The sequence below is a fragment of the Acomys russatus genome, chromosome 24 (genome assembly GCF_903995435.1).
Source record: "Acomys russatus chromosome 24, mAcoRus1.1, whole genome shotgun sequence".
Taxonomy (NCBI): Eukaryota; Metazoa; Chordata; class Mammalia; order Rodentia; family Muridae; genus Acomys; species Acomys russatus.
This window is the reverse complement of record NC_067160.1, coordinates 1,325,463-1,352,859: the sequence shown is the minus strand read 5'-3', so window position 1 is coordinate 1,352,859 and position 27,397 is coordinate 1,325,463. Positions and strand designations below refer to the sequence as shown.

Here is a 27,397-nt window from a genome sequence, read left to right as displayed (position 1 = left end):
CCATTTTATTGATTTAGTCTTCAATGCAGAAGTGTTAAAAAAAAAACTACATGCATAAATACCATATTTTTTTTCACAAAGCAGGCCTTTTATGACTATATTACCTACTGAGCAGAACATTAGAAGTCGTATTTACTCAACGAACCACAGGAAATACGTTACATGAAACTATTAGAGCATTTGCAAGTCTCTAGACATGTTTACTTGAAATCACACACAGATGAAGTAATTAATATCATAGTTTAACAGTGAGTAATAAGATTTAGAATCAAATTTAGTAGGTCAAGCACACCTAAAATCTTAACATATTACTGTGACCAAAAAATATAGGGTGGTAATGTTTATTAAAAAAACAAACATAGAAATAATCTATGGAATAAATATTATGTAAGTAAAAATAGCTGTTAATTCATTAATTATGGCTTCAAATATATATTTTAAAATGCATTCTAATAATATTTTTCATTTTCAATTTAATGGCATTATATAATACATGATAGATTTGAATTGAAAAAATATAGCATAACCTAATAAATACCATATTTTTAAAAGGACAGCTATAACTGTCTCCTGCTTATAGATTTAACAGTCTTCTCAGGAACCAAATAACTTTTTCAGAGTACTAAAATATTGTTTTTAAAACTCTAAACTGATCATAATTAAAATTTAGAGCAAATGTGTCATAACTATGAAACTGGTTAAAATCACCTCAAATAAAAATAGGTATATCTTTGATGATTTGCTTACTTCATTTCCTTCTTGAATTATTTAGAAATATATTATATTTACATGTTTATAAAAATTGAATATTATTTTCAGAGGTTCTAGAGAGAAAAATAACTGAGAATTAAAATTACACAATGAGGAGATATGAAATCCTTGAATTTCAAATTTTGTCATTAAAAAATATGAGGACAGTGCATTTTTATTTAAATAATAGTAAAATTGAACTCATATTAAATTATCATGGTATAATTTAATAAACTGCACACAATCATTAATTTTGCCAAACAATTCATTTAAAAGTCTTACTAAATCCAAACCAAATATTTCTTATACTTGATTTATGAAGGCTAAAGAAATATTAAATGAGTCAGTCCATCATATATGCACATTCTAAGACTCAGTATTATAACATTTTTGAGTAATTTTCAAAGATGCTTATAAATATTGCCTTTTTCAATACAAGAATTAAAAATTAACACAGAAAAATGTGAAAGTAATACATGTACCCTGAGCATTATAGGGAATTTAGAAAGCACAAAATTGGTATTAAAAATGGACACTGAGTGATTTCAGGGAGAGGACAAAATGTGGCAGTATTCCAATTCATAGATGGCTATGTCACCATTTCTTACCTGCCTGAAACCACTATCATGGCTTCCCAGTGTGGTCCCTAATATAGAGTTTTGGAGGTCAATTTATGCATTTTGTGAAACTGTAGAAACCCTTTCCCCTATGGATCTTCTATGTGAATCAGTGATTACATGAAAATAATCTGAGAGTCTAATGAGATGCCTAGAGGTTATAAACTAATCATCAGGGAGTATTGCTACTCAACCATGACTTTATATATTCATTTATTTGCTGGTTATTTATTTAATAATCCAGAAATTCAATTTATGTTTATTTGTCCATATGTATTGATGTTAGAATCCTAAAGATACTAGTACTCTCACATTTACTATGCCATATATTCTAGCCAACATATCAAAATCTACTTAAATATGTATTCAAGAATTAATAAATAAGATATTACTGGATATTGCAACTAGTAATATTGAGTTCATCTGAAATGCATGATAACTTGTGTAGACTTGTAGAGATCATGATACGTGACTTCAGATAGACGCAGCAAAGAAAATGCATGAATCCCATTAAAGTAAATAAAGTAAATTTGGATCCACCTCCCCAAAACTAAAACAGAGAACCAAACAGAGAAAATACTTGCTTTGATCAAATCAGAATATGAAGTATTATTAGCTTATAATTTACCGTTGTAGTCAACTAAAATTAATAATAAGCAGACTGAAGTTCAGGATATAAAAAGTAAAGTGCAAAGGTGTGTAGATGTGAAGTGAAAGTTTGTGCAACAGTCATCAGCATTTTTTATACATTTGAAATAGTTCAATGCTTTGCCTTCATGTTAAACACAATGCCTTCACATTGGGTAAGAATAGAATTCAAAGGTAGGGTTCAATAGGTGTGAGTTTTGAAAACATTGAAGTAGTTAAAAGTAGTCAACCATTGAGTTGTCTTGGCCTGATTGCCTTGAGAGTCATGCCTCTCAGATTTTTCAGGTTAGAGCCAATGGGTCATAGGGTACAACGTACCTTCCAGTGTCTGAGAGAATATGCACAGTCTCTCCAGCGGTGAACCATTTGGACAGACTTGAGTTTCTCTGAACGTTCCTTTAAAAGTCAAGGGAGCATGGAAACTTTATAGGACAATTGGTCTTAGATATTAGTCTTGTGTAAACTGTATAACTTGTAAACATCATTGCATTCTGGAAACTACAACTGTATTGAGCCTGGCATTAGTTGTTATATTATGTGTCTGAAGAATGTGTAGGCTCTCAATAAAAATGTCACAGCCTCAGTTGTGCTGTGGCCCCTCCAACACTTCCTGCTTTGATTGCTCTTCCAGATATCAGGTGACCCGGCTCAGTAACTAAGCACAGGTGCTTATAACCTTTACCATTAGTTATTTTCAAAACAAGAACAAAACAAAACAAAACAAAACAAACAAACAAACAAAAAAAACCAAAAGAACATAATTTGGTGTTGAAAACTCATTTCTAGTTACCAGAGAAAGTGAGGGATTGGTGGAAAATGATTATCAAATAGCTTTGTAGATGAACATTATGTTTTGTTTTGACATTTTTTTGTCTTAATTTTATATTGTTTTCTTTTGTTTTTTTTTGGGGGGGGGCAAGTTGGTAGGGACATGTAGAGGATCTGGGAGAGCCTTGTGGGGTAGGAAAAACATGGCCACATATAATTAACAAAGAGATGTAATATCAGAAAGTACTCCCATAATGTCTGATCAATGTTATTAACCAAATTTGACTTGAACAAAGATGCGCCAACGTTCAGTCCCTCAATATACAAAAAAAATTAAAGAGAATCGAGAAAACCCAGAAAAGGCAGCAGTGACTTGCTCAGAAAAGAGCACACTAACTGTTTTCTCAGTGCCTGTATTAAAACATTACATGGACTGAAAAGACTATCTTTAGAAATATATATGTATATATACATGTATTCATTAACAAATAATGAAAAATGAGTGCTTGGATTTGGAAGAAAGAAGGAAAGAATACATGGGAGATTTTGGAGAGAGGATTTGGGAAGGCAAAATGTTCTATTGAAATTATTATCTCAAAATTAAAAAGTAATTTTTGATTAAACGGGTGCTTTTTTGCATAATATTGCAAATGGAATAATTACCACTAGACTGTTTATGGTATATGACTAACCTCATGAAATATTTTTCCTTCAGCTTGAGTACTGTTTATATTTTATTTGTGTGACTTTTTTGAAGCACTCCTATATTTATTGAGTGCTAATAACTTATTTGAATTCTCCACAATAAATGTACTGTTCACATTCCATCAGATTTGGCCTGAGGTTGGAAGAAAGCACTAGGAGGTGTCACTGAAAGCACGATATCATTAGACACCAAAAATATGTGTGCTCATCAATAAAATCTAATGAGTTGGATATACTGTATACAAAATTGTGTTATTTAATTTCATATTTCATACTGTTTCTTTGAAAAGTGGTTATCTCTGAACCTATACAATGTTCAATAATTTATCTAAATATTTTCTTCTTTGATAAAAATTTTAATAATTTTCATTTGTTAATTTTGTAATTAACCTAGTTAAATGTTGGCTTTATTGATGCCTTGCCTTTGTCTCTCTCAAGTGGCCAACATGTAAACTTTTTGTAATTTAAAGACATTTTATTACTACACTATTATTACTATAATATTATTATATCATCGTGTTGTTGCATTAAACATTACATATAACATATACATTATATATTTTACAATTAAATTATAGTTAAATACTATAAATGAATACTATATTATTACATGAAAATTACAGATTATGATCAAAGTATGCATATTTTATACAAAAATTTCTCTTTTGTGAGAATGTGCATTTGTGTATGTGATCAAATTTGCCAAGGATTAATAGTCTATTATTAACGCAAAAGAAATGCCTGTATTATGAGTGATTAAAAGCCTAGTGCAGATATTCCAGAAGGAATATGCCTCATTTATCTTTCAAGCAGAATATAGCAAGGTAATAATTTCCTCCCACCAACAATTTCTTCCATGTAACAGAGCATGAGATGTGGGGAAAGATTGACTTACTGCTTTTCCATGAGAGAATGATGTTGTTGCTCACTACTTAAGATCCTTACTTTGCAGAAATGGCTGAGTTGTTTAAAAGGAGCATGGTGTCCTATTCAGGGAGTTGTTTCCCATGACATGAGTTCAAGACTTTCCCCCAAGTTCTCTTCTAATGACTTAGTGCTTCTGGTTTGAGGTCTTTCATCCACTTGGACTTGAGATTCGTGCAGCATGACAAATATGGATCTGTTTGCATGTTTCTACATGTGGACATCTAATTAGACCTGCACCATTTGTTAAAGATGCTTTCATTTTTCCAGTGTATAGTTTTGGCTTCTTTCTATAAATTTAAATGTTCATAGGTATGTGGGTTTATGTCTGGGTGTTCAATTCCGATCAATTGATCAAACAATTTGTTTCTATGCCAGTTTCATGCAGTTTTTATTACTATTGCTTTGAAGCACAGCCTGAAATCAGGGATGGAGATACCTCCAGAAGTTCTTTTATTGTAGAGGATTGATTTGGTTTTTCTGGGTTGTTTGTTTGTTTTTGTTTTTCATATGAAGTTGAGATTTATTGTCTCAATGTATGTAAAGAATTGTGTTGATATGTTGATGGGAATTCCATTGAATCTACAGATTTCTGTTGGTAGGATGGCCCTAAGTACTGATCCTTGACCACGGGAGATCTTTCCATCTTCCAATATCTTCTTCATTTTTTTTCAGGGACTTGCAATTCTTGTCCTTCAGCTGCTTTGTTAGAATTTCATCAAGAGTACTATTTATGGCTATTGTGAATGGTGTTGTTTCCTTAATCTCTTTCTCAACCCATTTGTTGTTTGTATAAAGAAGGGGTACTGATTTTTTTCAGTTAATTTTGCATTCAGCCACTTAGCTTAAGTTGTTTATCAGCTACAGGGGTTCTCTGGTAGAATTTTGGGAGTCACTTATACGTACGCTCAATCATCTGCAAATAGGGGTCCTTTGACTTCTTCCTTTCCAATTTTTATTTTCTTGATCTCTATGATCAATTAATAAATTGAACCCTATGAAAATGAGAAGCTTCTGTTAGGCAAAAGACACTGTGAACAGAACAAAATGGTAGCCCCCGGATTGGAAGATCTTCACTAACTCAACATTTGATAAATGACTTATATCCAAAATATATAAGAAACTCAAGAAACTAAACATTAACAAATAAAATAATCCAATTTTTTAAATGGGGTACAGAGCTAAAAAGTGAATTCTCAACAAAAGAATTTTGAATGACTATGAAGTACTTAAAAATGTTCAACGTCCTTAGTCATCAGCGAAAAACAAATGAAAATGGTCCTGAGATTCTATTTTACACCCATCAGAATGGTTAAGATCAAAAACTCAAATGACAGCACATGGTATTGAGAATGTGGAGAAAGGAGAACACCCTCCATTGCCAGTGAGAGTGCAAATTATTACAACCACTTATGAACTCAATCTGGCATTTTCGCAGAATATTGGAAATAGTGCTACCTTAAGACCCAGCTTTTCACACGCTCCACTCAACTGTGGAGAATATTCTAACCATTGGCTAGATCTGGGAAGGGGTTTAAAGTTTACCTCCTGTATTGTCCTTGGCTGGTGCCTTAGTTTGAGCGGGACCTCTGGGCCCAAATCTGCCTATCATATTGTTCTACTTGTAGATTTCTAGGACCCTCTGTATCCTTTTATTTTGCTATTCTTCCATGAGTCTCTCATTTAGAGTCCCAATAGGATGCTTTCCCCTCTGTCCCAGTTTCCTGGTAAGTGAAGGTTTTCGTGGGACTTGCCCCTTGGGCTAGTATGCAGATACAAGTGAGTATATACCATTTGATTCTTTCTGCTTCTGGGTTAACTCACTCATTATGATCATTACTAGCTCAATCCATTTATCCACAAATTTCGGGAATTCCTTGTTTTTAGTAGCTGAGTAGTATTCCATAGTGTATATGTACCACAGTTTCTTTATCCACTCTTCTACTGAGGGACACTTAGGCTGTTTCCATGTTCTGGCTATTATGAATAAGGCTGCTATGAACATGGTTGAGCAAATGTTCTTGTTGTGTGCTGGAGCATCTTCTGGGTATATTCCAAGTAGTGGAATAGCTGGGTCTTGAGGAAGCCCTGTTCCCATTTTTCTGAGATAGCACCAGATAGATTTCCAAAGTGCCTGTACTAGTTTGCATTCCCACCAGCAATGAAGGAGTGTTCCTCTCTCCCCACATCCTCGCCAGCATGTGGTGTCGCTTGAGTTTTTGATCTTAGACATTCTGATGGGTGTAAGATGGAATCTCAGAGTTGTTTTGATTTGCATTTCCCTGATGACTAAGGAGCCTCACATTTGACTATGTCCCCTGGAGGGGGAGACCTGGTGGCACTCAGAGGAAGGACAGCAGGTAGCAAAGAAGAGACTTGATACCCTATGAGAATATATAGGGGGAGGTAATCCCCCTCAGGAACAGTCATAGGGGAGGGGAATAATGGGAAAATGGGGGGGGGGAGGAATGGGAGGATACAAGGGATGGGATAAACATTGAGATGTAACAAGAATAAATTAATTTAAAAAAAAAAAAAAAAAAAAGACCCAGCTCTTCTTCTCTTAGGAATATATCCAAGAGATAACCTACTACACAATTATATTTCCTCAACTATGTTCTTAGCAGCTCTATTCATAATAAGCAGAAAATGGAAAATATCTTGTTATTAAATTACCAGTATGGCCTAATAATGTGTATTATCAGGCCCACAATTATTATTATGGCAGTATTATCTAACCTGCTAGCATTGAAACAAAACATAGACAATTGTTATATTTTAAAATAGCCTTAGTAACCTGGTGCAGGGCAGATATTAATCCCCTAAACTGCTTCCTATACCTGCGCCAACCCCGTGCCATCTGCTTGTAATAATTTCTATCAAGGTACCTCCCATCTATAATCCTAAATACTTGCTAATGTTCTTCATCTGATCCAAATCCTGCATCCCTGCCAGCCATGTGCTTCTCTTCCACCTAACCCATGCTGGCTTTCTTCTCCTCTCTTCTTCTCTCTCGCGCTCCAGCACCCTTTATTCCCAAGATTCTCTCTGTGTGCTCATGCTTGGGAACCTTGGCCACTCTTATCTCATTTGCTCCACCCAGGTGATGCCCTTTTATTAATTAGCATCAGAATACATCAGACCAACAATTCCTCTTTTCTATCTAAATAAAAAGGCCAATTTTTATAGAGTAAGAACAATTGTGAAGAATTATAAAAACCAATATGTAATCAAAAGACACTTGGCAACCTTGAAGAGATATTATCTATTCTATCATGGTGAATGTATAACCAATGCCAGGCCTAACCTGACACTCCATGGGACAGAGCCAACCTCTGACACTATAGATGACTCTGTACTGTGTTTGCAGACCAGAGCGTAACATGGCTCTGAGAGAATCTGCCAAACAATGGATTGAAAGAGAAAACAAAACTCACAATCAAACATTGAGCAGAGTGTAGGGAGCTGTGTCAAAGAGTGGGGGGTAGGTGGGAGAGAAAGACAGGCCCAGAGGGCAGGAGATGGAAATGAAGATTAAGAATCCCACCTATCCCGGGTGCAGAGGGGTTTGCAGAGACTGATGCACCAACTAAGTACCAGGCATAGACTAAACGTAGACCCTCTATACTTCCATACCCAATGGGCAGCTTAGCTTCCATGTGGGTCCCCCAGAAAGGAGAAGGAGGTTATCTATGACATGATCTCAGTTGCATGCCATTCTATTACTTCATCTTGGTGTGTCTACTTTGCCAGGACTCTGTGAAAGAGGGAACAAAGTCCTGATGAGACTTGAGGGGGCTATGACTGAGATATAAAATGAATAACTAAAAATTTTTAAAGAAAAAAAAAAAGGACAGTTTCCCAAGAAAAGGGGAACTATGTTCACAGTAGTGCTCTTTAGAGGATCTGAAATTATGCTGAATTCCCACAATAGATAGCTTACAAACATTTGTAACTCCTCTTTCAGGGTACCCTAAGCCATTTCTGGCCTCTCTGGACACCTGCATTCACAAGAACATGCCACCATAAAAAGGAAAACCAAACTATTATATCAATAAATCCGTGATCACTTGTGCTGTCAGTGTTTCAAATATGTATGCCATTTTTCTTTTTAGAAGTAAAAGCATGTTCAAAGTACTAACAAAATTTTTAAGTATTAATTAGTTTTTGTAAGTATTAATAGTATATACTGTGTATATTAATTTTATATTAGCTGTATGATTTTAGGCTAGAAATATGGTTCAGCAAAACTCATAAGTATCTGCTATGCATGCTCAAAGATATGGCTCAATCTTTATCTCAGAGAAAGCAAAATTTAAATAATTACATGTGTTATAAAAAAGTATTATTTGCAATTAATATTTGCACTATGATGATGTTTCTTTGCCACAGAACATATTTTAGTTCAACTCACACCATTTAGCTGCTGTTTTGTTTATTTGGCTCTGATGGCTTATTCATAGTTCAATGTAATGCAAAACTTAAAGCAATTCCTTCATGAATGTTATGAGTGTAACATTTTAAAAATCATCTTTTGTATCTTAGATTGGCCTCAACTAATTGTGCACCAAAAGCGAGTCTTGAAGTTCTGATCTTGCTTACATCACATTGTAAGAGAGACATTGTATTTTATAGTTAAATCTAGAGCATGTGACTTAAACAAATATTATTTGTTGAATCTAAGGAAAACAAAGCCTATCAATTGAAGAGAAATAGATAGCAAGGAGATATTATTAAACTGATAATAGAAGAAAAGTTAAATACTACAGTCATTCCTATAGAACCTCGTCCATCTACCACAATCATTCTATAAAACATATACATATGCTCTGAATAAGATAAAATTAAGTGATGGATTAAAACTAGTTTTTATCTAATCAATAAACATATTAACCTAAGATGAACTATTGGACTCATATGAAAATAAGGCTGCAGTGAAAGATCAGAGCATTTGTCTGGGTGGAATAGAGGCAGATGAGTGTTTTAATATGTGTGAGGCCTTAATACCTAAGCAATACATTTCACCTCTTGATATAATGATCAATTTTGATTTTAAATCGACTCATAGAAGTGTAAGCATACTAAAATATAGAGTGTACCTGTAGAAAGTAAAGTAGAGACACGTGTTAACACTGAATAATTTATTGTGACAACCAAAATACAATATCCATTTAAATATCCTGACAGCTTTCATTCTCATTGCTCACATACAGAATTTAACCCAGTTAGCTTTTCTGTTGTCCTTTCACTCTAAAGTGATGTTTCTGTGCTGCTATTTTGTGTGTGTGTTTGTGTGTGTGTGTGTGTTTATGATTCCTCTTAAAAAGCATACCTTAAAAATTTCCCCTTATGGATACCTATGTCACTATTTTCTATTTGGATAACATTTAACAGTATACAAATTCTACAAGACAATATTATGCAGCTTTTCCACACTTTTTCAAAGGGCATCTTTTGTTCCTAAAACTACAGATTAAGGGGCTAGACATATTTATAACCTGGCTATAAAAATGGAATTCACTTTTTCAGTGTCAATGGAGCAAGTGGACATAAGCTGCAAATGAATAAATATCAAAGTTCCATAGAAAACAATGACTACTGTAAGATGGGACCCACATGAGACAAAAGTCCTCCATTTGCTCTCAACAGAGTTTATCCTGAGAATAGCTGTAAGAATGAGTTGATAGTACACAATAACCCCCGTAAGAGAGCAAATAAAAAGCAGAGAATATTAAATATCACTCTATTTCATGTTACTTGAGCAGACCAAAGATTACAAGGGGAGAGCAACACAGTAGAAATGACTGGTGACATGTAGTGACAGAAGGCTAACGTGAAAAGTTTTTGTTAACGAGAAGTAAGTTAATTATACCATAGAGGTAGGGAGTAATGACCAGTATGCATCATACTGTTTGTGCCATAATGACAGTGTAAAGGAGTGGTTTACAGATGTCTACACAATGGTTATAAGGCATTGCAGAGAAAATTAAACTTCACTAACAATGAGCATAATAAAGAAAGACAACTGGATAGCGCAAAGTATAAAATGATATTGTACTTTTATTCACAATAAATTTTCTTAACAATTTGGGTCCAACAGTTGAATAACAAAGATCTGTGGTGCATTTTCATACAAATAAATACACAGGTATAACTGAAAACCAAGAAATTTATTATAAGGTTCAATTCACAAAGCTAATGTAAATCATCCAAGATACCTGTTCTTCTAGTTCTTATAAACAACAAATACATTGTTACTCTCTTTCAATTTATATACTTTGAAATAATTCCTCTGTGATACTTTATTTCTTAAACTGTCTTCTCTTCAGAGAAACATTGTTTTCTCCCATTTTAGTCACTGAAAATTACAAAGAATTTATGTTTATTTGTTTTAAAGAACGATAACCTTTAATAACATGTGTTTTTTAAGAGAATAAGCTTCGTATTGTTCTTCCTGTCTTTCTAAGGACATATTTCACATCTTTGTTCCTCAAACTGTAGATCAAGGGATTAAGCATAGAGATGATTAGGGTATAAAAGATGGATGCCACCTTGTCAGTATCGAATGAGTGATTGGACTTGGGTTGCACATACATAAATATCAGAGTGCCATAAAAGACAGTGACCACTGTCAGGTGGGACCCACAGGTAGAGAAAGCCTTGTGTCTGCCCTGAGCAGAGTTCATCCTCACAATGGCTCTGAGAATGAACACATAGGAGCCAAGGATGATCAGTGAAGAAGAAATCAGGTCAATAATTGATAAGATTAAAATTATCATTTCGCTTTCTCTTTTATTTGAGCAGAGCAGAGATATTAAGGGGAGACCATCACAGTAGAAATGGCTGATAATATTGTGACCACAGAAGGATGAAGAGAAAATATTTATGGTGACTATGAGAGCAACAAATACACTGTAAAAGTATGGGACTGCCACCAGGACCCAGCATACTCTTTGTGACATAATGACATTGTAGAGGAGTGGTTTACAGATGGCCACATAACGGTCATAAGACATTGCAGAGAGGGTAAAAAACTCACTAACAATGAACATACTGAAAAAAGACAACTGGATAGCACAAAAATAAAATGATATTGTATTTTGATCTACAAGAAAGTTTCTTAACATTTTGTGTCCCACAGCTGTTGAATACCCAATATCTGCAGTAGCGAGATGTCTGAGAAAAGAAGTACATGGGTGTTTGCAGCCTGGAGTCCACTACGGTAAGAATAATCAGGCCCAGGTTGCCAACCAGTGACATCAGATAGATGATGAGGAACAGCCCAAACAATGGCGCCTGCAGCTCAGGGCGGTCAGTGATGCCCATCAGGATGAATTCAGTCACCACTGTGAGGTTGTGGTTCTCCATCTGGGTTTACGGGAAAATCTGTTCTGCGTAGAGATCGTTGCACAGTCAATGAATTTCAAATGTCATTTATGAGTTTTTATTATTCAAACTATATTTAATTAAATATCTCTAGATATTTGAGTTTATTTTGAAATTAAATCTATTTGCACATGTATAGATTCACATATATGCAAACATGTGATTCTTGTGATAGCGTATAAGATGAACGCCAGTAATGGTACATATAGCTACCAAAATCTAAAGAGGCACATAACTATAGTTCTATGTGTAGACATATAGAATCATAACATGTAAAAATGAAACATCTGAGTTGTTATCACATCCATATCTGTCAGACTAAGATACATAATGTTAGACATTACACTCAAATTGCCTTGATTTGGTGAAACCAAACAGCATGTAATATAATCTGTGCAATCCTCTTATACACTATCTAGCATGTACAAATATTCTTTTGAAAGATTAAGTTGAAATGTATGAAATACTTTTTTGTCATACATAAAATTAGGTTTCTTTATGGACATTTGAAGTAGAAGTAAGTGATTCAAGAATAGCCTACCAAGACAATGAACACAAGGATTTCAAACATTCACAGATGCACTAACCTACCTGAAAGATTTTTCCTTATAAATGTGCATGTATACCATGCATGAAAGGATCTTAATTTCATTGTTATATCTAAAATGATGAAGAAAAAAAGAGTCATGAAAACAGTGTATCCACAAAATATCTGTAGCTTTAAATTTCATGAGGAAAAATTTCTACTTTCTTCTAATTTGGAAATAATATTTTATTCATTAATATAGTAATATACCTAATGAGAACATATTATGTGAGGAAAAACTATTTTGAATAAAAGGGAAAATAAAGCCTATGAAAATAAAAAACAAAAATTCAATAATCTTCACATATATTAATATTTCCTTGCAAGAACACTTTTTATTATTACAAAACTTGTTTTTATGTAGTGAGTCAGACACAAGTTACATCTAAGAACCTAGAAAAAAAAAAGAAATTTGAAAAAAATTAAGATAGTTTACTAAGATGGCTCATGAACTATTAATATCTTCTATTGATTAAGACATACTATACTGCAACAGTGTACATTTTATCAATAACACTTCAAAATATAACTGTCCAGTATTGTGATAGATGTTTGATCCTTTATGCTGGATAAAACATTAACTGTGGTATAGATACCACAAAACAAAACAGTGCAGTAAATGGCATGTGCACAGATGTACATGAGGACCAAAAGGAGTGTTCTATTTGTTAGCTACCAGGAACATCTTCCAAACCTGACATAGGTCACATTGTAATAAGGCATGACTGACTAATTTCAATGCACCAGAAAGGAAGTCACAGAAGGTGAACAATTATTACTTTTGTAAAAACGTATATATGTCATTGGTTTCTGAGTAAAACCAGAAACAAAATGATTTACAATGGTCATGATGTAGAAACTGCAGTCTCTGGATAAGTGGGAGAAAAATCCTCCAGGAAAGACTGCTCTGTGTACAGGCTATTATATTTAATTTACATTTCACTCACTTACAATCTTGTTTCAAAGTATAGTTACCTGATATTATTCCATTCAACATATATACTCTTCATATATTAAGCATGTATAAATATTAATTATTGTATAACTGAAGAATTTCTAACATTGTCCCTTTTATATTGTTTTTATTTGCAATGATGTAAATAAAAAATAAGCACAGACAGTTTCCTTAGAGGTGATGACAGAAAAATATCTTCCTCTAAAGAGATTTAGGACTCAATAAAAAGAAAAACATTTTAAATTTTGTTTATTTTGTTCACTGATTATTTACATGCTATTTTTCAAAACTACAACCTAAGAAAAATTAATTCTACTTAGTTCAAAAAAGAAAAATAAAAAACTTTCTATCCAGGCATGGTAGCGAACATCTGTAAGCCTAGCACTTGGTAAAACAGAAGCAGGGATATCTCTTTGATTTTCAGGACAGCCAGGTCTACAAAGTGAGTTCATGTCAGCCAAGGCTACACAGGGAAACCCTGTAAAAAAAACCCAAAAGAATAAAAGAAAGAATATGAAAAAAATGGGGAAAGAACCTTTTCCTTTGTCATAAGGTATTATGAGGAATCTCTTGACTTTTGAGTAATGGTTTCACACCCATTATGAAATACAAATTCCACTTTCATCATCAAAGGCATCAGGGTATTGGTTAGAGAGACAGACAGCACTCCCTAGGTAAACCTGAGTGTGGGGATCTATGTATCAACAAGAGGACACAATTTTGGAGGGGACGAATGATACAATCACTTGTCCTTTGATCTCTTCACACATGCACTTGGATACAATAAACAAACAAGCAAATAACTAACTAAAAAGTGAATAAAGAAATATTGTAAAATATATTGAAGTTTATAAAGCAGTTACATCAATTCCTTTCTTCTATAAAATTATTGTTAAAGTTTTAATTATTTAAGATGAGTTAACATAAATGGCTTATTATCGTATTTTCGTATATATATCATCGAATATTGTTCTAATTTCTCTCTCCCCTAACACTCTGTGAATACTCATTTTCTTCATCCCAGATGCTTCACCACTCTGGCTTTAGGATAACTTTTGTAGAGGATACTTAGTAATTCTCAGACAAATATAATTTAGGACTAGAAAGAAAACATAATGATATATTTTACTCTTCTGTTCTCAAATCTTTTCTCTAAATAATAATTACATTGTTTTATTTACTATGTGCCTTTTTTCTTCTAGACCCTTCTAGTTATAAAATTGACTGATTGTGTATGTGTGTATGTATGTGTGTGTGTGTATGTGTTTGTGCATTTGTCCTCTCAATGTTAGCAAAAGCATTTTTAAAATATCATAAAGTAGAGAAATTAAGAGGCACTATTGCAGCCAGGGCATTGTTGAATACTAGAAAGACTGGACACTGAGTAACCAATGACTTCTCCAGAGAGTAAAACCCAAGAAAATATGATATCCACATTTTTAATACTTAAACTACAGAACTTTGTGTGACCGTTTGTTACCTGCTGTGAAATTTCTGACTTCATTTCCCACTGTGGTACTTAGCTTGGGTTGTTGAGATCTATTTTTTTTTGTGTGTGTGTGTACTTTTAAACCATAGAGACTCTCCCTGAGGAGATAGCAAGAAATTAATAATTGGCAGCAAACTTCTTAAAGTCTAATGAGGTGATGCCTGGAGATTGTAAACACTCAGGATCAATTTGTATTCAATTCTGATTTTCTTATTTGTTGTATAAGCCAGCATTCTTCCTTACAAATACTTATCAAAAAGTATTGAAGCTTGGTTCTAAAATATAAATGTGTGCTTTTCTGTGTATTACAACATAATGTGTAACTGCCAAGATATTAAAAAAATGAAATATCTAAACATGACTGAATGAATACATAAAGTCATTTATACAAACCAATAGAGTATTATACAATTTATACAAAACAAGGGAGTATCATTCTACCTTAAAAATCAAGGAATGGTAACAGATAAACATCAAGAACACCGTGCTGAAAGAAATTATCCTCAATTAAGCAATGATAAATGGGGTAAGGTTCCATTTACATGAGCTGCATGAAACTAGAACAGAAAATTTCCAATTAAAGGATTGTAATGTATATAAATATGTTTTTGTTTTGATCCCAAGTGTGGGATGTGAAGCAAATTCATGTGTGCAGTGTATTTGCACTGGAAACTGATTTGTGAGAGAACAGATGATGTTTGTTCACTAGAAGATGAAGCACTTTTGCCACCTGATAAATATCCTAGTGCAAACTCTGAGAGGAGAACACACACACACCGCCACACACACACACACATTTAGCCATCATGTCAAAAAGAGTATGTTGGTTAATGGTGGCAATCCTTATCACTTCTCACTTCTCACTGCTGTATATATATACATACATATATACATACATACATATATATACATGCTCCAGAATAAGAGGCTTGGCGTTTTTGGCCTTGGGTTTTGGCTGTTCATCACTCCACTTTGAGATACTCCTAGAGAGAAATGCTCCAGAGAATGCTTCTAGATTCTGGGTTCTGGCTGCAGTTCCTGTCACCTTTGCTGAATTGATGGTTTGCTTTTTAATGGGTCTGCTGGAATCCTGCTGACTATGCTAGTGAAACCTTCAAAGGAATTGAGTCTAAAAGGCTTACTTCTCATGTACCCATTAAACTCTTGTCTCTCCTATCCAGAGGAGTGTTGGAAGGGAGGTGTAAGCATTAAAGAACCCCAAATAAAGTTGTTTTTAAAAACTTCAAAGCCTACAAGAGATGAAGAGATCAATATTATTGCTTCAATCTTGTGTATACTTGAACACACCAAAATTACAAAGGAAGAATGTCTCATTAGAAAAGACTAATGAAGCTATGTGTGCTGGCACACAGGTGTACTCCCAGCACTCAGGGAGACAGAAGAAGGCAGATCTCTGTGAGTTTGAAGCCACCCTTTTCTACAAAGTGAGTCAAGGACAGCTAAGGCTACACAGAGAAATTCTGTCTCAAAAAATATTATCAATAACGTTGTATACACAGAAAGACAAAGGGAACATTTTTTGACTAGAATAGCCACAGTTGTCCAGTAGTGATAAAGATTGCCACCATTAACCAACATACTCTTTTTGACATGATGACCATAAAAGCAGAGGTTTAAAGATGGACACATGGTGGACATATGACATTACAAGAGAATAAAAAGCTCATAAATGATGAACAAATGATAAAAAACTATGTATCACAAAGTCTTAAAGATTCAATATTTTGATCTGTAATGAAAGTTCTTAACATTATAGTTCCAATAACTGTTAAATAACCAAGAACTCTAGTAGCTACATATCTTTAAAAAAAAAAAAAAAGGGAAATGGGTGTTTACAGCTTGGAGTTCACCGTGGTAATTAGGGTCATGCCTAAATTGCCCTTGACTGAGAACAGATAGTTGATGAGGGAAAGTCTAAACAACGATGCCTATTGTTTAGAGTGATATGTGATGTCCAATAGGAACAGCTCAGTTACCACCATGATTTGTGGTTCTCCATCCTAGCTTATCAGACAACCTTTTCTAAGTAAAACCTCATATTATTAACAGACTTCAATTATAATTGCTTAAGAAATTTTTATAAGCTTATACATAATATAAGTCTAATTCTTTCTATTTTTAATATTTAAAATTTTATTTTAATACATATATATTACACATAAGTACATGGCTTTTCAAAAGTAGACAAAGATGTAGAAGAATAGTTATAGATGCCCTGTGTACTACATTTTGCAGACCACAGCTCTGTCTGCGTATTAGGAGGTCTGCTGGTCCAAAAAATAAGAAATTTAAGACCTACACAAGAATGCCCAGCAGCAGAGAGCTCTGCCCTGTCCCCTGTGTGCACCATTTCCATGCCCACATCTCTGCCTATATTCCTGGAGGCCTTATGTCATCAGGGATTACCAAATGAGAATTCCTATCCACAGTCTCCTGCCTAAATGATTCCCAAAGGCCATAAACTGCACCTCCTACCCTGCACTCCATTTTTGGACCCAGACCACTGCCTGCATTTCCAGAGACCTGCTGACATCAGGGATCACTTGATGATGAAAGGCCAGCATGATAACAAAAAAATTTGACCATGTCCCCTGGAGGGGGAGACCTGGTGGCACTCAGAGGAAGGACAGCAGGTAGCCAAGAAGAGACTTGATACCCTATGAGAATGTACAGGGGGAGGTAATCCCCCTCAGGAACAGTCATAGGGGAGGGGAATAATGGGAAACTGGGGGGGGAGGAATGGGAGGATGGGATAAACATTGAGATGTAACAAGAATAAATTAATAAAAAAAAAAGAAAAAAAAAAAAAAAAGAAAAGAAAGAAAAAAAAAGAAAAAAAAAAAAAAAAAAAAAAGAAAGAAAGAAAGGACGATATGGTAGCACTAGAATCCAGGTATCAAACTACAGCATGACCTGATACCTTAACAATATCTTAATTGATCTTAAATCCAATCCCATTAAGGGGATAGAGGCTTTCAAAGAGGAAATGAATAAATACTTTAGAGAAATAAAGAAAAATATAATCATACAAGTGAAGAAAATGAATAAACCTGTTCAGGAAGTGAACATGAAAATAGATGCAATAAGGAAGATATGAATTGAGGGGCTCCTGGAGATGGGAAACTTAGGTAAGAGCACAGAAGCTAGAGATGCAAGCATCACCACAGAATGAACGGGGTGGACAAGAGAATCTCAGGTGGAGAAGATATGAAAGACAAAAATTGATACATCAATCAAAGAAAATGTTGAATCTGAAAAGTTCCCAAAGCAAAACATCCAGGAAATTCCGGATACTATGAATAGACCAAACCTAACAAAATATGGGAACAGAAGAGGATTCCCAGTTCAAAGGCCCAGTAACTATTTTCAGCAACATTGTAGGAGAAAATTCCCTAACCCAAAGAAAGAGATGCTTACAAACATGCAAGAAACATGAAGAGGAGAAAATAGAGTTTGTGGGTTCTTTTGGACCCAAAAAGAAAATCCTCCATCCACATAATACTCAAAATACCAAATGTACAGAATAAACAAAAGAATAATAAAAGCATAATGGAGTAAGGCCAAGTAACATATAAAGGCAGCCCTATTAGAATTATACATGAATTCTCCAGAGAGACTTGAAAAGCCACAAGGGGCTGGGCAGATGTTTTATAGCCTCTAAGTGACCACAGATACTAGCACAGACTACTATACCCAGCAAAACTTTCAGTTACCACAGATGGAGAAAATGAGATAGTCCATAGCAAAACCAAATTTACACAATATCTTTCCACAAATAGAGCCCTACAGAGGATACTACAAGGAAAACTTTAACACAAGGAGTTAACTACACCCCCCAAAAAAACACAGAAAATAATTTTACAGAAACAAAACCAATAGAAAGGAAGCATGCGAACACGCACTCACACGCACGCACAAACACACACACACACACACACACACACACACACACACACACTACCTCCACATGCATGTAATTCCCCAATAAAAAGACACAACTAACAGAATGAATAAGAAAACAGGATCTATTGTTCTGATACATACAAGAAACACATCAGCAAGAAAGATAGACATTACCTCAGAGTTAAAGGGTGAAAAAGATTTTCCAAGTAAGCAGATGCAAGAAACAAGATGGAATAGCCGTTCTAACATCTAATAAAACAGACATTCAGCCAAAATGAATCAAAAACGACATGAAAACACGTAAATTAGATACAAAGAAAACAAAACAGTGAATCAATGAAACAAGAATTGGTTCTTTGAGACAATCAACAAGATAGACAAAACTTTAGCCAAACTAGCTAAAAGGGAAAGAGACAGTGTACAAATTACCAAAATCAGAAATGAAAATGAGACATTAATGATAGACAGAGAGGAAATCCAAAGATTCATTAGGTCCTATTTCAAAACCTGTATACCACAAAATTGGAAAATCTAAATGAAATGGATAATGTTCATGACAAATAACATTTACTAAAGTTAAATTAAGTTTAGGTAAACAATTTAAGTATATTTATAAAATTTAAGAAACTACATGCAATCATTAAAACTTCCCAATTGAAAAAAAAAAAAGCCCAGGACCAGGTGACATTAGCACAGAATTCCACCAGAACTTCAAAGAAGAGATAATAACAATACTCCTCAAACTATGGTGCAAAATAGAAAGAAAAGAATAATTGCAAAACTTATTCTACATGGTCACAGTCTCCCTAATACCTAAGTCACATGAAGACTCCAAAAGGAAGAGAATTTCAGATGAATATTTGTTATGAACATTGATCAAAAGTAATAAAATGCATTCAATGTGGGAAAAGGTCCCAAGAGTAGGCAATACTTATAAAAAATTTAACTATTCCTTATTGCATATACATTTGGATATGGTGTATAAAATTCATAGCAAAATCCACAATATTGTAAGAAGGCATTTGGAAGGAATCAGGGGGAGACAGATCATCCTCCTGTTCTGCCAACACAAGCTCCTCTTCCTATTGTGATACAGGACACAGTGAAATTAACCTTATACTTGGAGAAAGCACAATTCTGCACCTCCTACACATCATAGTGAAAATTATAAGAAAGCAATATCTATAAATATAAAAAATGCAGGGCCTTTTTTTGGAGGAGGTTTTTTTGGTTTCTTTGTGTAACAGGCTTGGCTCTTGACTGTCCTAGAACTCACTCTGTAGACCAGGCTGACCTTGAACTCAGAGACATTTATGTGCCTCTGTCTCCTGAAAGCTGGGATTAAAGGCCTGTGTCTCCATGCCCTGCTTTTTTTTCCTTAAAAGAAAAAAAAAAAAACTAATACACAGTAGGTGAGAAAAGTAGATATACTAGGCTCTAAATAAAGGACAATGGAAACCTTTTTTCAACATCTTTTTTAAAGCTGATATTTTTGTTTGTACTTTTGTGTGCATAAAGTGAAACTTGCTGAATGTGGCATCTATTGTGTTGTCTATATTCTCTGTGAATCTGATGATCCTTTAACAAAAACAAACTTTTCTGATATTAAACATGAAAAAGAGACAGACCATTAAACTAGATAAGCATCTCCAGAAATTCTGGAAACCACCAATTATCCCCTTATACATTTGGTGTGTTTTACAGTAATAAAATGTTAATAAGATACATAATATGTCAGTTTTTCAGCATGAAAGACAAACATTTGGTCTTCTTGATTTCTTTCCTTCTGTCTGCAGCCAAGATTGTCAGGAGGTCTCCCTCTGTCAAATCTTATTTCCAACAGTTTTGATGGAACACATAACTTTTTGTTTACTGTTGAGACAAAAGCACATTCTCCTCCCCAAGACAACATGTTTCCTGTCTTCTATTTTGGAATTAGATACTTTATATGCTGATCTAATTCAGCAGTATATGTTAATATAATCCAGCAGTCTTTTCTAAAACTCAGTGTATCTTAGCAGGTCTTCTACTTCTCTGCCTTAAAAAATTCTAAACCAATAAATTGTTATTTAATCTATTTTGTAAAGATACTATATTCCTTTTCTGTTTTATGACCACCTTTCAAAAATTATTTTTAATTCTTCTCATACTCCTATGATGTATTGGATTGTAAATTATATCTGTAACAGGTTTCATGTCATAATCTCTAATACTTTGTGTTATTCCAATGGATACGCATGCTGAAGTGGCATCAGCCCTGATTTGCAATGGCATTTCCAAAACAGTTACTATCTCTAACAAATGTATAACCTTAGAATAATGATTTCCAGAACTTAAGGCAAAAGCGCCTTGGCATTCTGAATATGAACCTATGGCGTGGTCATATATTTTAGTTCTCCAGACTCTCAAAAATGGAGCACACAAGCCATTGTATGATCTTTCTCCAAGGCAACACCAAAAATGATCCGCATTTCTATCTTATATAAATGTTCATCTAGTAATTGAACCTTGACAATACACATTCAATATGTGGTTTGACCATGTTGGCTTCTGGCTGATGCCTTTCTACCCAGTACCTCAGGGGAAGTGCAGCTCTATTCTCTCCCCTGCTCAGGGATTGGCTGTAAGCTGCTTTATTGGCATCCCAGGAAACAATTAAGGGGCAGTGTTTATACAACTTTGAAAAATATATCAGAATTTAAGCTATACAATAACCTTTGCCTATACTGAAAAGAGAAAACTAACACATGAAATATGTAAATTATACTTTGTGGCATTTAGGAAGCCAAAACCCTGGGGAAAGATTCTAGTATGATGGTTCTGATGAAAGTCATAGTCTTAATGGGGCTCCAAAGACTTATGCCCACGGAGAGGTATGTCTCTTCATACTTATCACAGGAGCAAACTTCTTTTTCCCTAATAATGGTGATTAACTGAGACCCACAACTTCTCTGAGCCTAGAAAATAAAATACTTCAAAATACTTAGCCCTAACTATGACATCTATATCACACCAATTGCTAGCAAGGTAGCATTCCAGAAGAGGTCTGGATATGAGGACAATGTAAGCTTCAGGAACCGAGGATGATAATGGCCAAACTGTGCTCTTGACGTAGCCCTGGGCTGCTCTGCACGAGAACTTAAAGTGGCGAGGACTACATGCACAAGAACTACAGACAAAAATTAAAGAATTGATGGGGACGTGGTGAGGAAGTCCCACTCTGAGCGTCTATTGACAACAGTTCTGAATCTATGGTAATCATTATTTTCAGGGTTATAGGCCCCAAGGGATTGATTACCTGCTGCATTCAGATTTTAAAGGTTTCTTCCCTGGCTTGTGTTTACACCAAAACCTAATACATAGTTTGTTAAACTCATCAAATATAAAAAGCATTTTGCTATTTTCTATGCATTTATGAGTATTTAAGGTTTGAAGTATAGTAATTAATCAGAAAATTCACTAAATTTTAAAAGATATCTGCTTTTGATTTCAGTATTGTAAATTCTGAGGTTAGCTTTCTATGCTTTCAGTAAAACCTTGATTTTAATCACTAGGCATTACTATGAATAAATCAAAATTCAAAAAAAATATATAATTTGCACAAAAGAGTCAAGAACAAACATATTTACTAAGTAGAAAAATACTTAACAAAAATATAAACCTAATCCTGAAAGTTTAGATTTCAGTCTCCCAAAATACTTCAGATATTCTGTTGTTCACTCTAACTCAGAGCTAAACCTAATCCTGAAAGTTTAGATTTCAGTCTCCCAAAATACTTCAGATATTCTGTTGTTCACTCTAACTCAGAGCTAAACCTAATCCTGAAAGTTTAGATTTCAGTCTCCCAAAATACTTCAGATGTTCTGTTGTTCACTCTAACTCAGAGCACGAAGGTTTCAATTCCCATTTAACATCTGCAAATCAAATCAAAACAAGAACAGCAAAACACAAACAAACAGAAAACCTTAATGCTTCAAGAATATTGTTCTTTCTGTTGCTGTTCTCTGAGATAAAAGCTATTTTGAGCAGCATTTAAAACCTTTAGATCTTATTATCGACAGTATTTGTGACACTGAATTGCTTTTCATACATGATTTGGAGTTTTAGCCTTTAAAATAAAATAGTGTGTAAACTAATTGGCAAACCTTTTAAATTAAATTTTTATTATGTTTTAATATCTAATTACGTGCTGCTTAGTTAAATCTTATGTCATATAATTGTTTCATACACCTCGAGATCTTGTTCATTGACCAAGCATGGCTAAGATCCTGGCTCAATTCCCTCATGCCAGGAATGACATATTTTCATTACTCATATCCAATTTAAATACTAAATTTACAAAATAGTCTTTACTATCACGTGATGATTTTCTTTGCCGCAGACCTTTTAAGTAATATTTGGTTCTACACATATAGTACTGTGTTACATAGTCTCTGGTGTCAAACCCAGAAAACGTTTTCAAGCAATACCATACCAGAAGTTATTCCTTTATTAATATATCTGGGTTTTTTCATTTTTCAGGTCATCCTATTTAGATAAGCCGAGACTTAGCTCAGACTAACTATATATCTAAGGCTGTCCTTGGAATCCTGACTCTTCTTCCCATACCTACCAAGTAATTATAGTGCTGGCATTGCATTCAATAATCAAAACCTAGTATATGAATTATGAGAAATGTATTTTACATCAAGAAAGAAAACATGAAATTGTTTAATACAGGGAGTTGGAATTAAGTAATTAGTATTATCCTTATATAATATATTTTATATTATATGTTTATATGATTATATAATGTATATAATAATGCATATAACTATAAAGTAGTAGAACTATACTCTTACAAAATAAAATATTAAAAGCTGCCATTAAAGCTGAAGACATCTAACATAAACAACCACACACAGAATTATATGATATTAGATGATACATTGAAATTATGAACTGTTTAATCACTAAGTATATGGCATTAATTATTGCTATTTTGATCATACATGAAGTGATATTAAAAGGAGATGAATTAGAATAAGAACATAAAATTCTGTGTGCTCTGATATTATTGGGACCTTATTATCAAAATGATAAACTTTTTTTGATATTATGATAAAAAATCTTTGACACAGTTCAGAGAAATATATATGAAAACCCAAATGTATATAAATAACAATATAATACTAATATGATAAAATTTCATTTTCATACAAATAAATGCACAGATACACAAGAACACCAGACAATTTATTTTAAATACCAATTCACAAAACTCAAAAAATCCTGAAACTTCATCATCACAAAACCAAAAACTAGGCGAGACACCTGTCCTTGTCGTCATCCACACACCACATGCATGCTGTTACCTTCTTAGGCCTACACACTTTAAAAGAATTTTTCTGTGATAACTCAATTTTTCACATTTCTTGTTTACAATATCTCTCTTCTTCAAAGAAGTGTAGTTCTTTAGTATTTCCTTCACTGAAATTTAAAAAGCATATATGTGTTTTTTCTGTGAAGTAAGGTAACATGTAACAACCTGTGACTTCTATGAGAAGTTACTGTGTATCCTTTTCCCTGCCTTTCTTAGAGCATATTTTACATCTTTGTTTCTCAAGCTATAGATTAAGGGATTCAACATAGGGATAATTAGAGTATAAAAGATGGAAGCCACTTTATCAGTGTCAAAGGAGTGACTGGTCTTAGGCTGCACATACATAAATATCAAAGTCCCATAGAAGACGGTGACCACTGTCAGGTGGGACCCACAGGTGGAAAAAGCCTTGCGTCTGCCCTCAGCCGAGTTCATCCTGAGAATGGCTGTTAGAATATGCAGATAAGAGACAAGGATGACCAGAAGAGAGGAAATCAAGTTAACAGCAGATAAGATTAATATTATCATTTCAATTTCTTTTGTACTAGAACAGAGCAGAGTTATCAGGGGGAGACCATCACAGTAAAAATGAGGGATGACATTGTAGCCACAGAAGGATGAAGAGAAAATATTTATGGTGACTATAAGAGAAATAAATACACTGTAAATGTATGAGACTGCCACTAGCACCCAGCATATGATATGTGACATGATGACATTATAGAGCAGAGGGTTGCAAATGGCTACAAAGCGGTCATAGGCCATCACAGACAGAATAAAAAGTTCACAAGCAATAAACAGAAGAAAGAAGGCTAATTGTGTAGCACAAAGACTAAATGATATTGTATTTTTACTGACAACAAAATTTGCTAACATTTTAGGTCCAATAGCAGTTGAGTAACCAAGATCTGTTATAGCCAGATGTCTGAGAAAGAAGTACATGGGTGTTTTCAGCCTGGCGTCCACTGTGGTAAGGATGATCATGCCCAAGTTGCCCACCAGTGAGATCAGATAGATGATGAGAAATAGTCCAAACAATGGGGCCTGGAGCTCAGGGCGGTCAGTGATGCCCAGCAGGATAAATTCAGTCACCATTGTGAGGTTGTGGTTCTCCATCTGGGTTTATTAAAAAAACAAGTTCGGAATAGAGACCAGAACACGGTCAAGAGATTTCAAATATTATCATTTTGTCAATTTTTATTATTCAAAGTAAACTAAATTTAATGTATCAAACATTTCAAATCACTTCTTGAAAATACACCTGTTAAAAAGATGCACATACCCTTCTATGCACATCTGCACACATACATATGCAAACATGTATCTTTCAATAAACAAAGATATTGATATAAATCTTTCTAAAACAGTAAGAATTTAATTAGAAAATAACACAATTCTTTGCCGACAAGACTTCCTTTCCCCAACTGGCATGTGAACTGTTTTTTTAGTTTAATGGTTTAACAGTAGTTAATATGGGAAGCAAACATCTTCAGACATCAAATGTATAGCACAGGCAATATCCAGCCTCAAACTCGATTACTTTTAAGATCTAGGAATGTTGCTACACAGCCAGATGTATATGTATAGATGAACATATATGTATATTATATATTTTTATATATAAAACCTCAAAATTTTAGATGCTTGGATTTACATAAAAATGATAAAATTTATTTTCCCTTTGCTTTTATTTCTGAAATGGTCACAATATATTTTGACATTTACTAACTGTATATTTGTAATAACATATAAGGTACATGTCAATAACAATGCATACACCTTCTTAAATGTTTCAAAAATGCACACAAGTTGAGTTTCATGGGTAGATCTAGAGAATTTTAAGACGTACAGGGGAACATCCAGAGTTACTGTAACAGTCCATGTTAGTCATAGGCCCTCTCACTCAGAGTTACCTTTATTTGAATCAACCAAAGCATTTGTAAATGAATCTTGCAGTCCTCTGACACACTGACCAATGACATACAACTTCTCTTTCGGTAAAATAAGGTAATATGTATAAAGTATTTTTGGCACATATAATATGAAGAAGTCACAGTATGGCCTCTTGAAAATCTGAAGTCGATATAGATGATCCAGGGAATCTGTGCTCCCTGCACATAGTTCACAAAGACAATGCACACAATGATTTCAAACATTCATTGCTTATACTAACCTGAAAGACTTTTCCTTCAATATGTGTGCATGTACATCCTACATGATGGGTGTATAGCCACTTTGTTAGATCTGCAATGATGAGGAATTGAGTTGGTTATGAAGAACGGGGTGCATACAAGCTCTCTTAGTCAAGAGGAAATACTCATAGTTTGCACGTGTGTGTGTATGTGTGTGTGTGTGTGTGTGTTAGGAAAGAAAGTTAGGAAGAAAGAGGTAGAAAGAGAGGTATTCTTAGAACAACATATCTAAGATAGTTAATATCATTTTCTCTCTCAACCTTGGCAAATATGTTTTCAAAAATGACATAAAATAAATAAAGCGATTATATTCCTACTTAGACATTATAGACTATTAGAAAGAATAAACAATGAATCATAATCAGAAATGAGCAATTAAAGACAGTGAGACCCTAGCAAAAGATGCTCCCCACATATCCTTATGATGAAACTACAGGTTCTGTGTGACAATTTGTTACCTGTTGTAAAAATCTTGTCTTCATTTCTCCCTGGGGTTTTTATCTTGTATTTCTGAGATCTACTTATGTATACATATTTAAGCCATAGGATTCTCCCTGAGGAGATGGAAAGAAATAATTATTTGCCAGCGAAATTTTTGAAAGTCTATTGAGTTGATATCTGGGGATTATAAACTCTCCAGATTAATTTGTATTCAACTGTTCGTTATTTTTTTTTTGTATAAAGCAATATTCCCACTTATAAGTACTTATCAAAAAGTATAGAGGCCAGGTTCTTAAAGGTAAATGTGTGCTCTCCTGTTTATTGTGACATAATGTGTAATTGCCATGAGGTAAAACAAATTAAATATCTAACCATGGTTAAATGAACAATAAAATCAGTGATGCAAAGCAATACAGTATTATTCAATCTTAACAATACAAGGAATGGTACCATGGATGAATGTGGAGAATGCAATGCTCCATGTGGTGAGGATAAACATGGGAAGTTTCCAGTTACATGAGCTGCATGAAATGTTCTAACTCAGTCAGAATGCCTATGGTGGCTGAAAGTAGCCATACCTCTTCACACAGGACAATTTGATGAACACAAAATTACAGTTAAGTTCTTAAGTACTGAAGAACATCTTTCAC

The 27,397-nt window shown here is 34.1% G+C and overlaps 1 protein-coding gene and 1 pseudogene across 1 annotated transcript; both read right to left on the bottom strand.

Annotated features, from left to right (window-relative positions):
• Positions 1–10,837: 10,837 nt before the first annotated feature.
• On the bottom strand, positions 10,838–11,780 carry LOC127207177 (olfactory receptor 8K3-like; annotated as a pseudogene).
• A 12,508-nt stretch (positions 11,781–24,288) lies between these two features.
• Positions 24,289–25,230, bottom strand: LOC127207166 (olfactory receptor 8K3-like). The gene has a single exon (XM_051166532.1). It carries the CDS (start codon positions 25,228–25,230, stop codon positions 24,289–24,291), a length of 942 nt encoding a protein of 313 aa, XP_051022489.1.
• Positions 25,231–27,397: the final 2,167 nt, after the last annotated feature.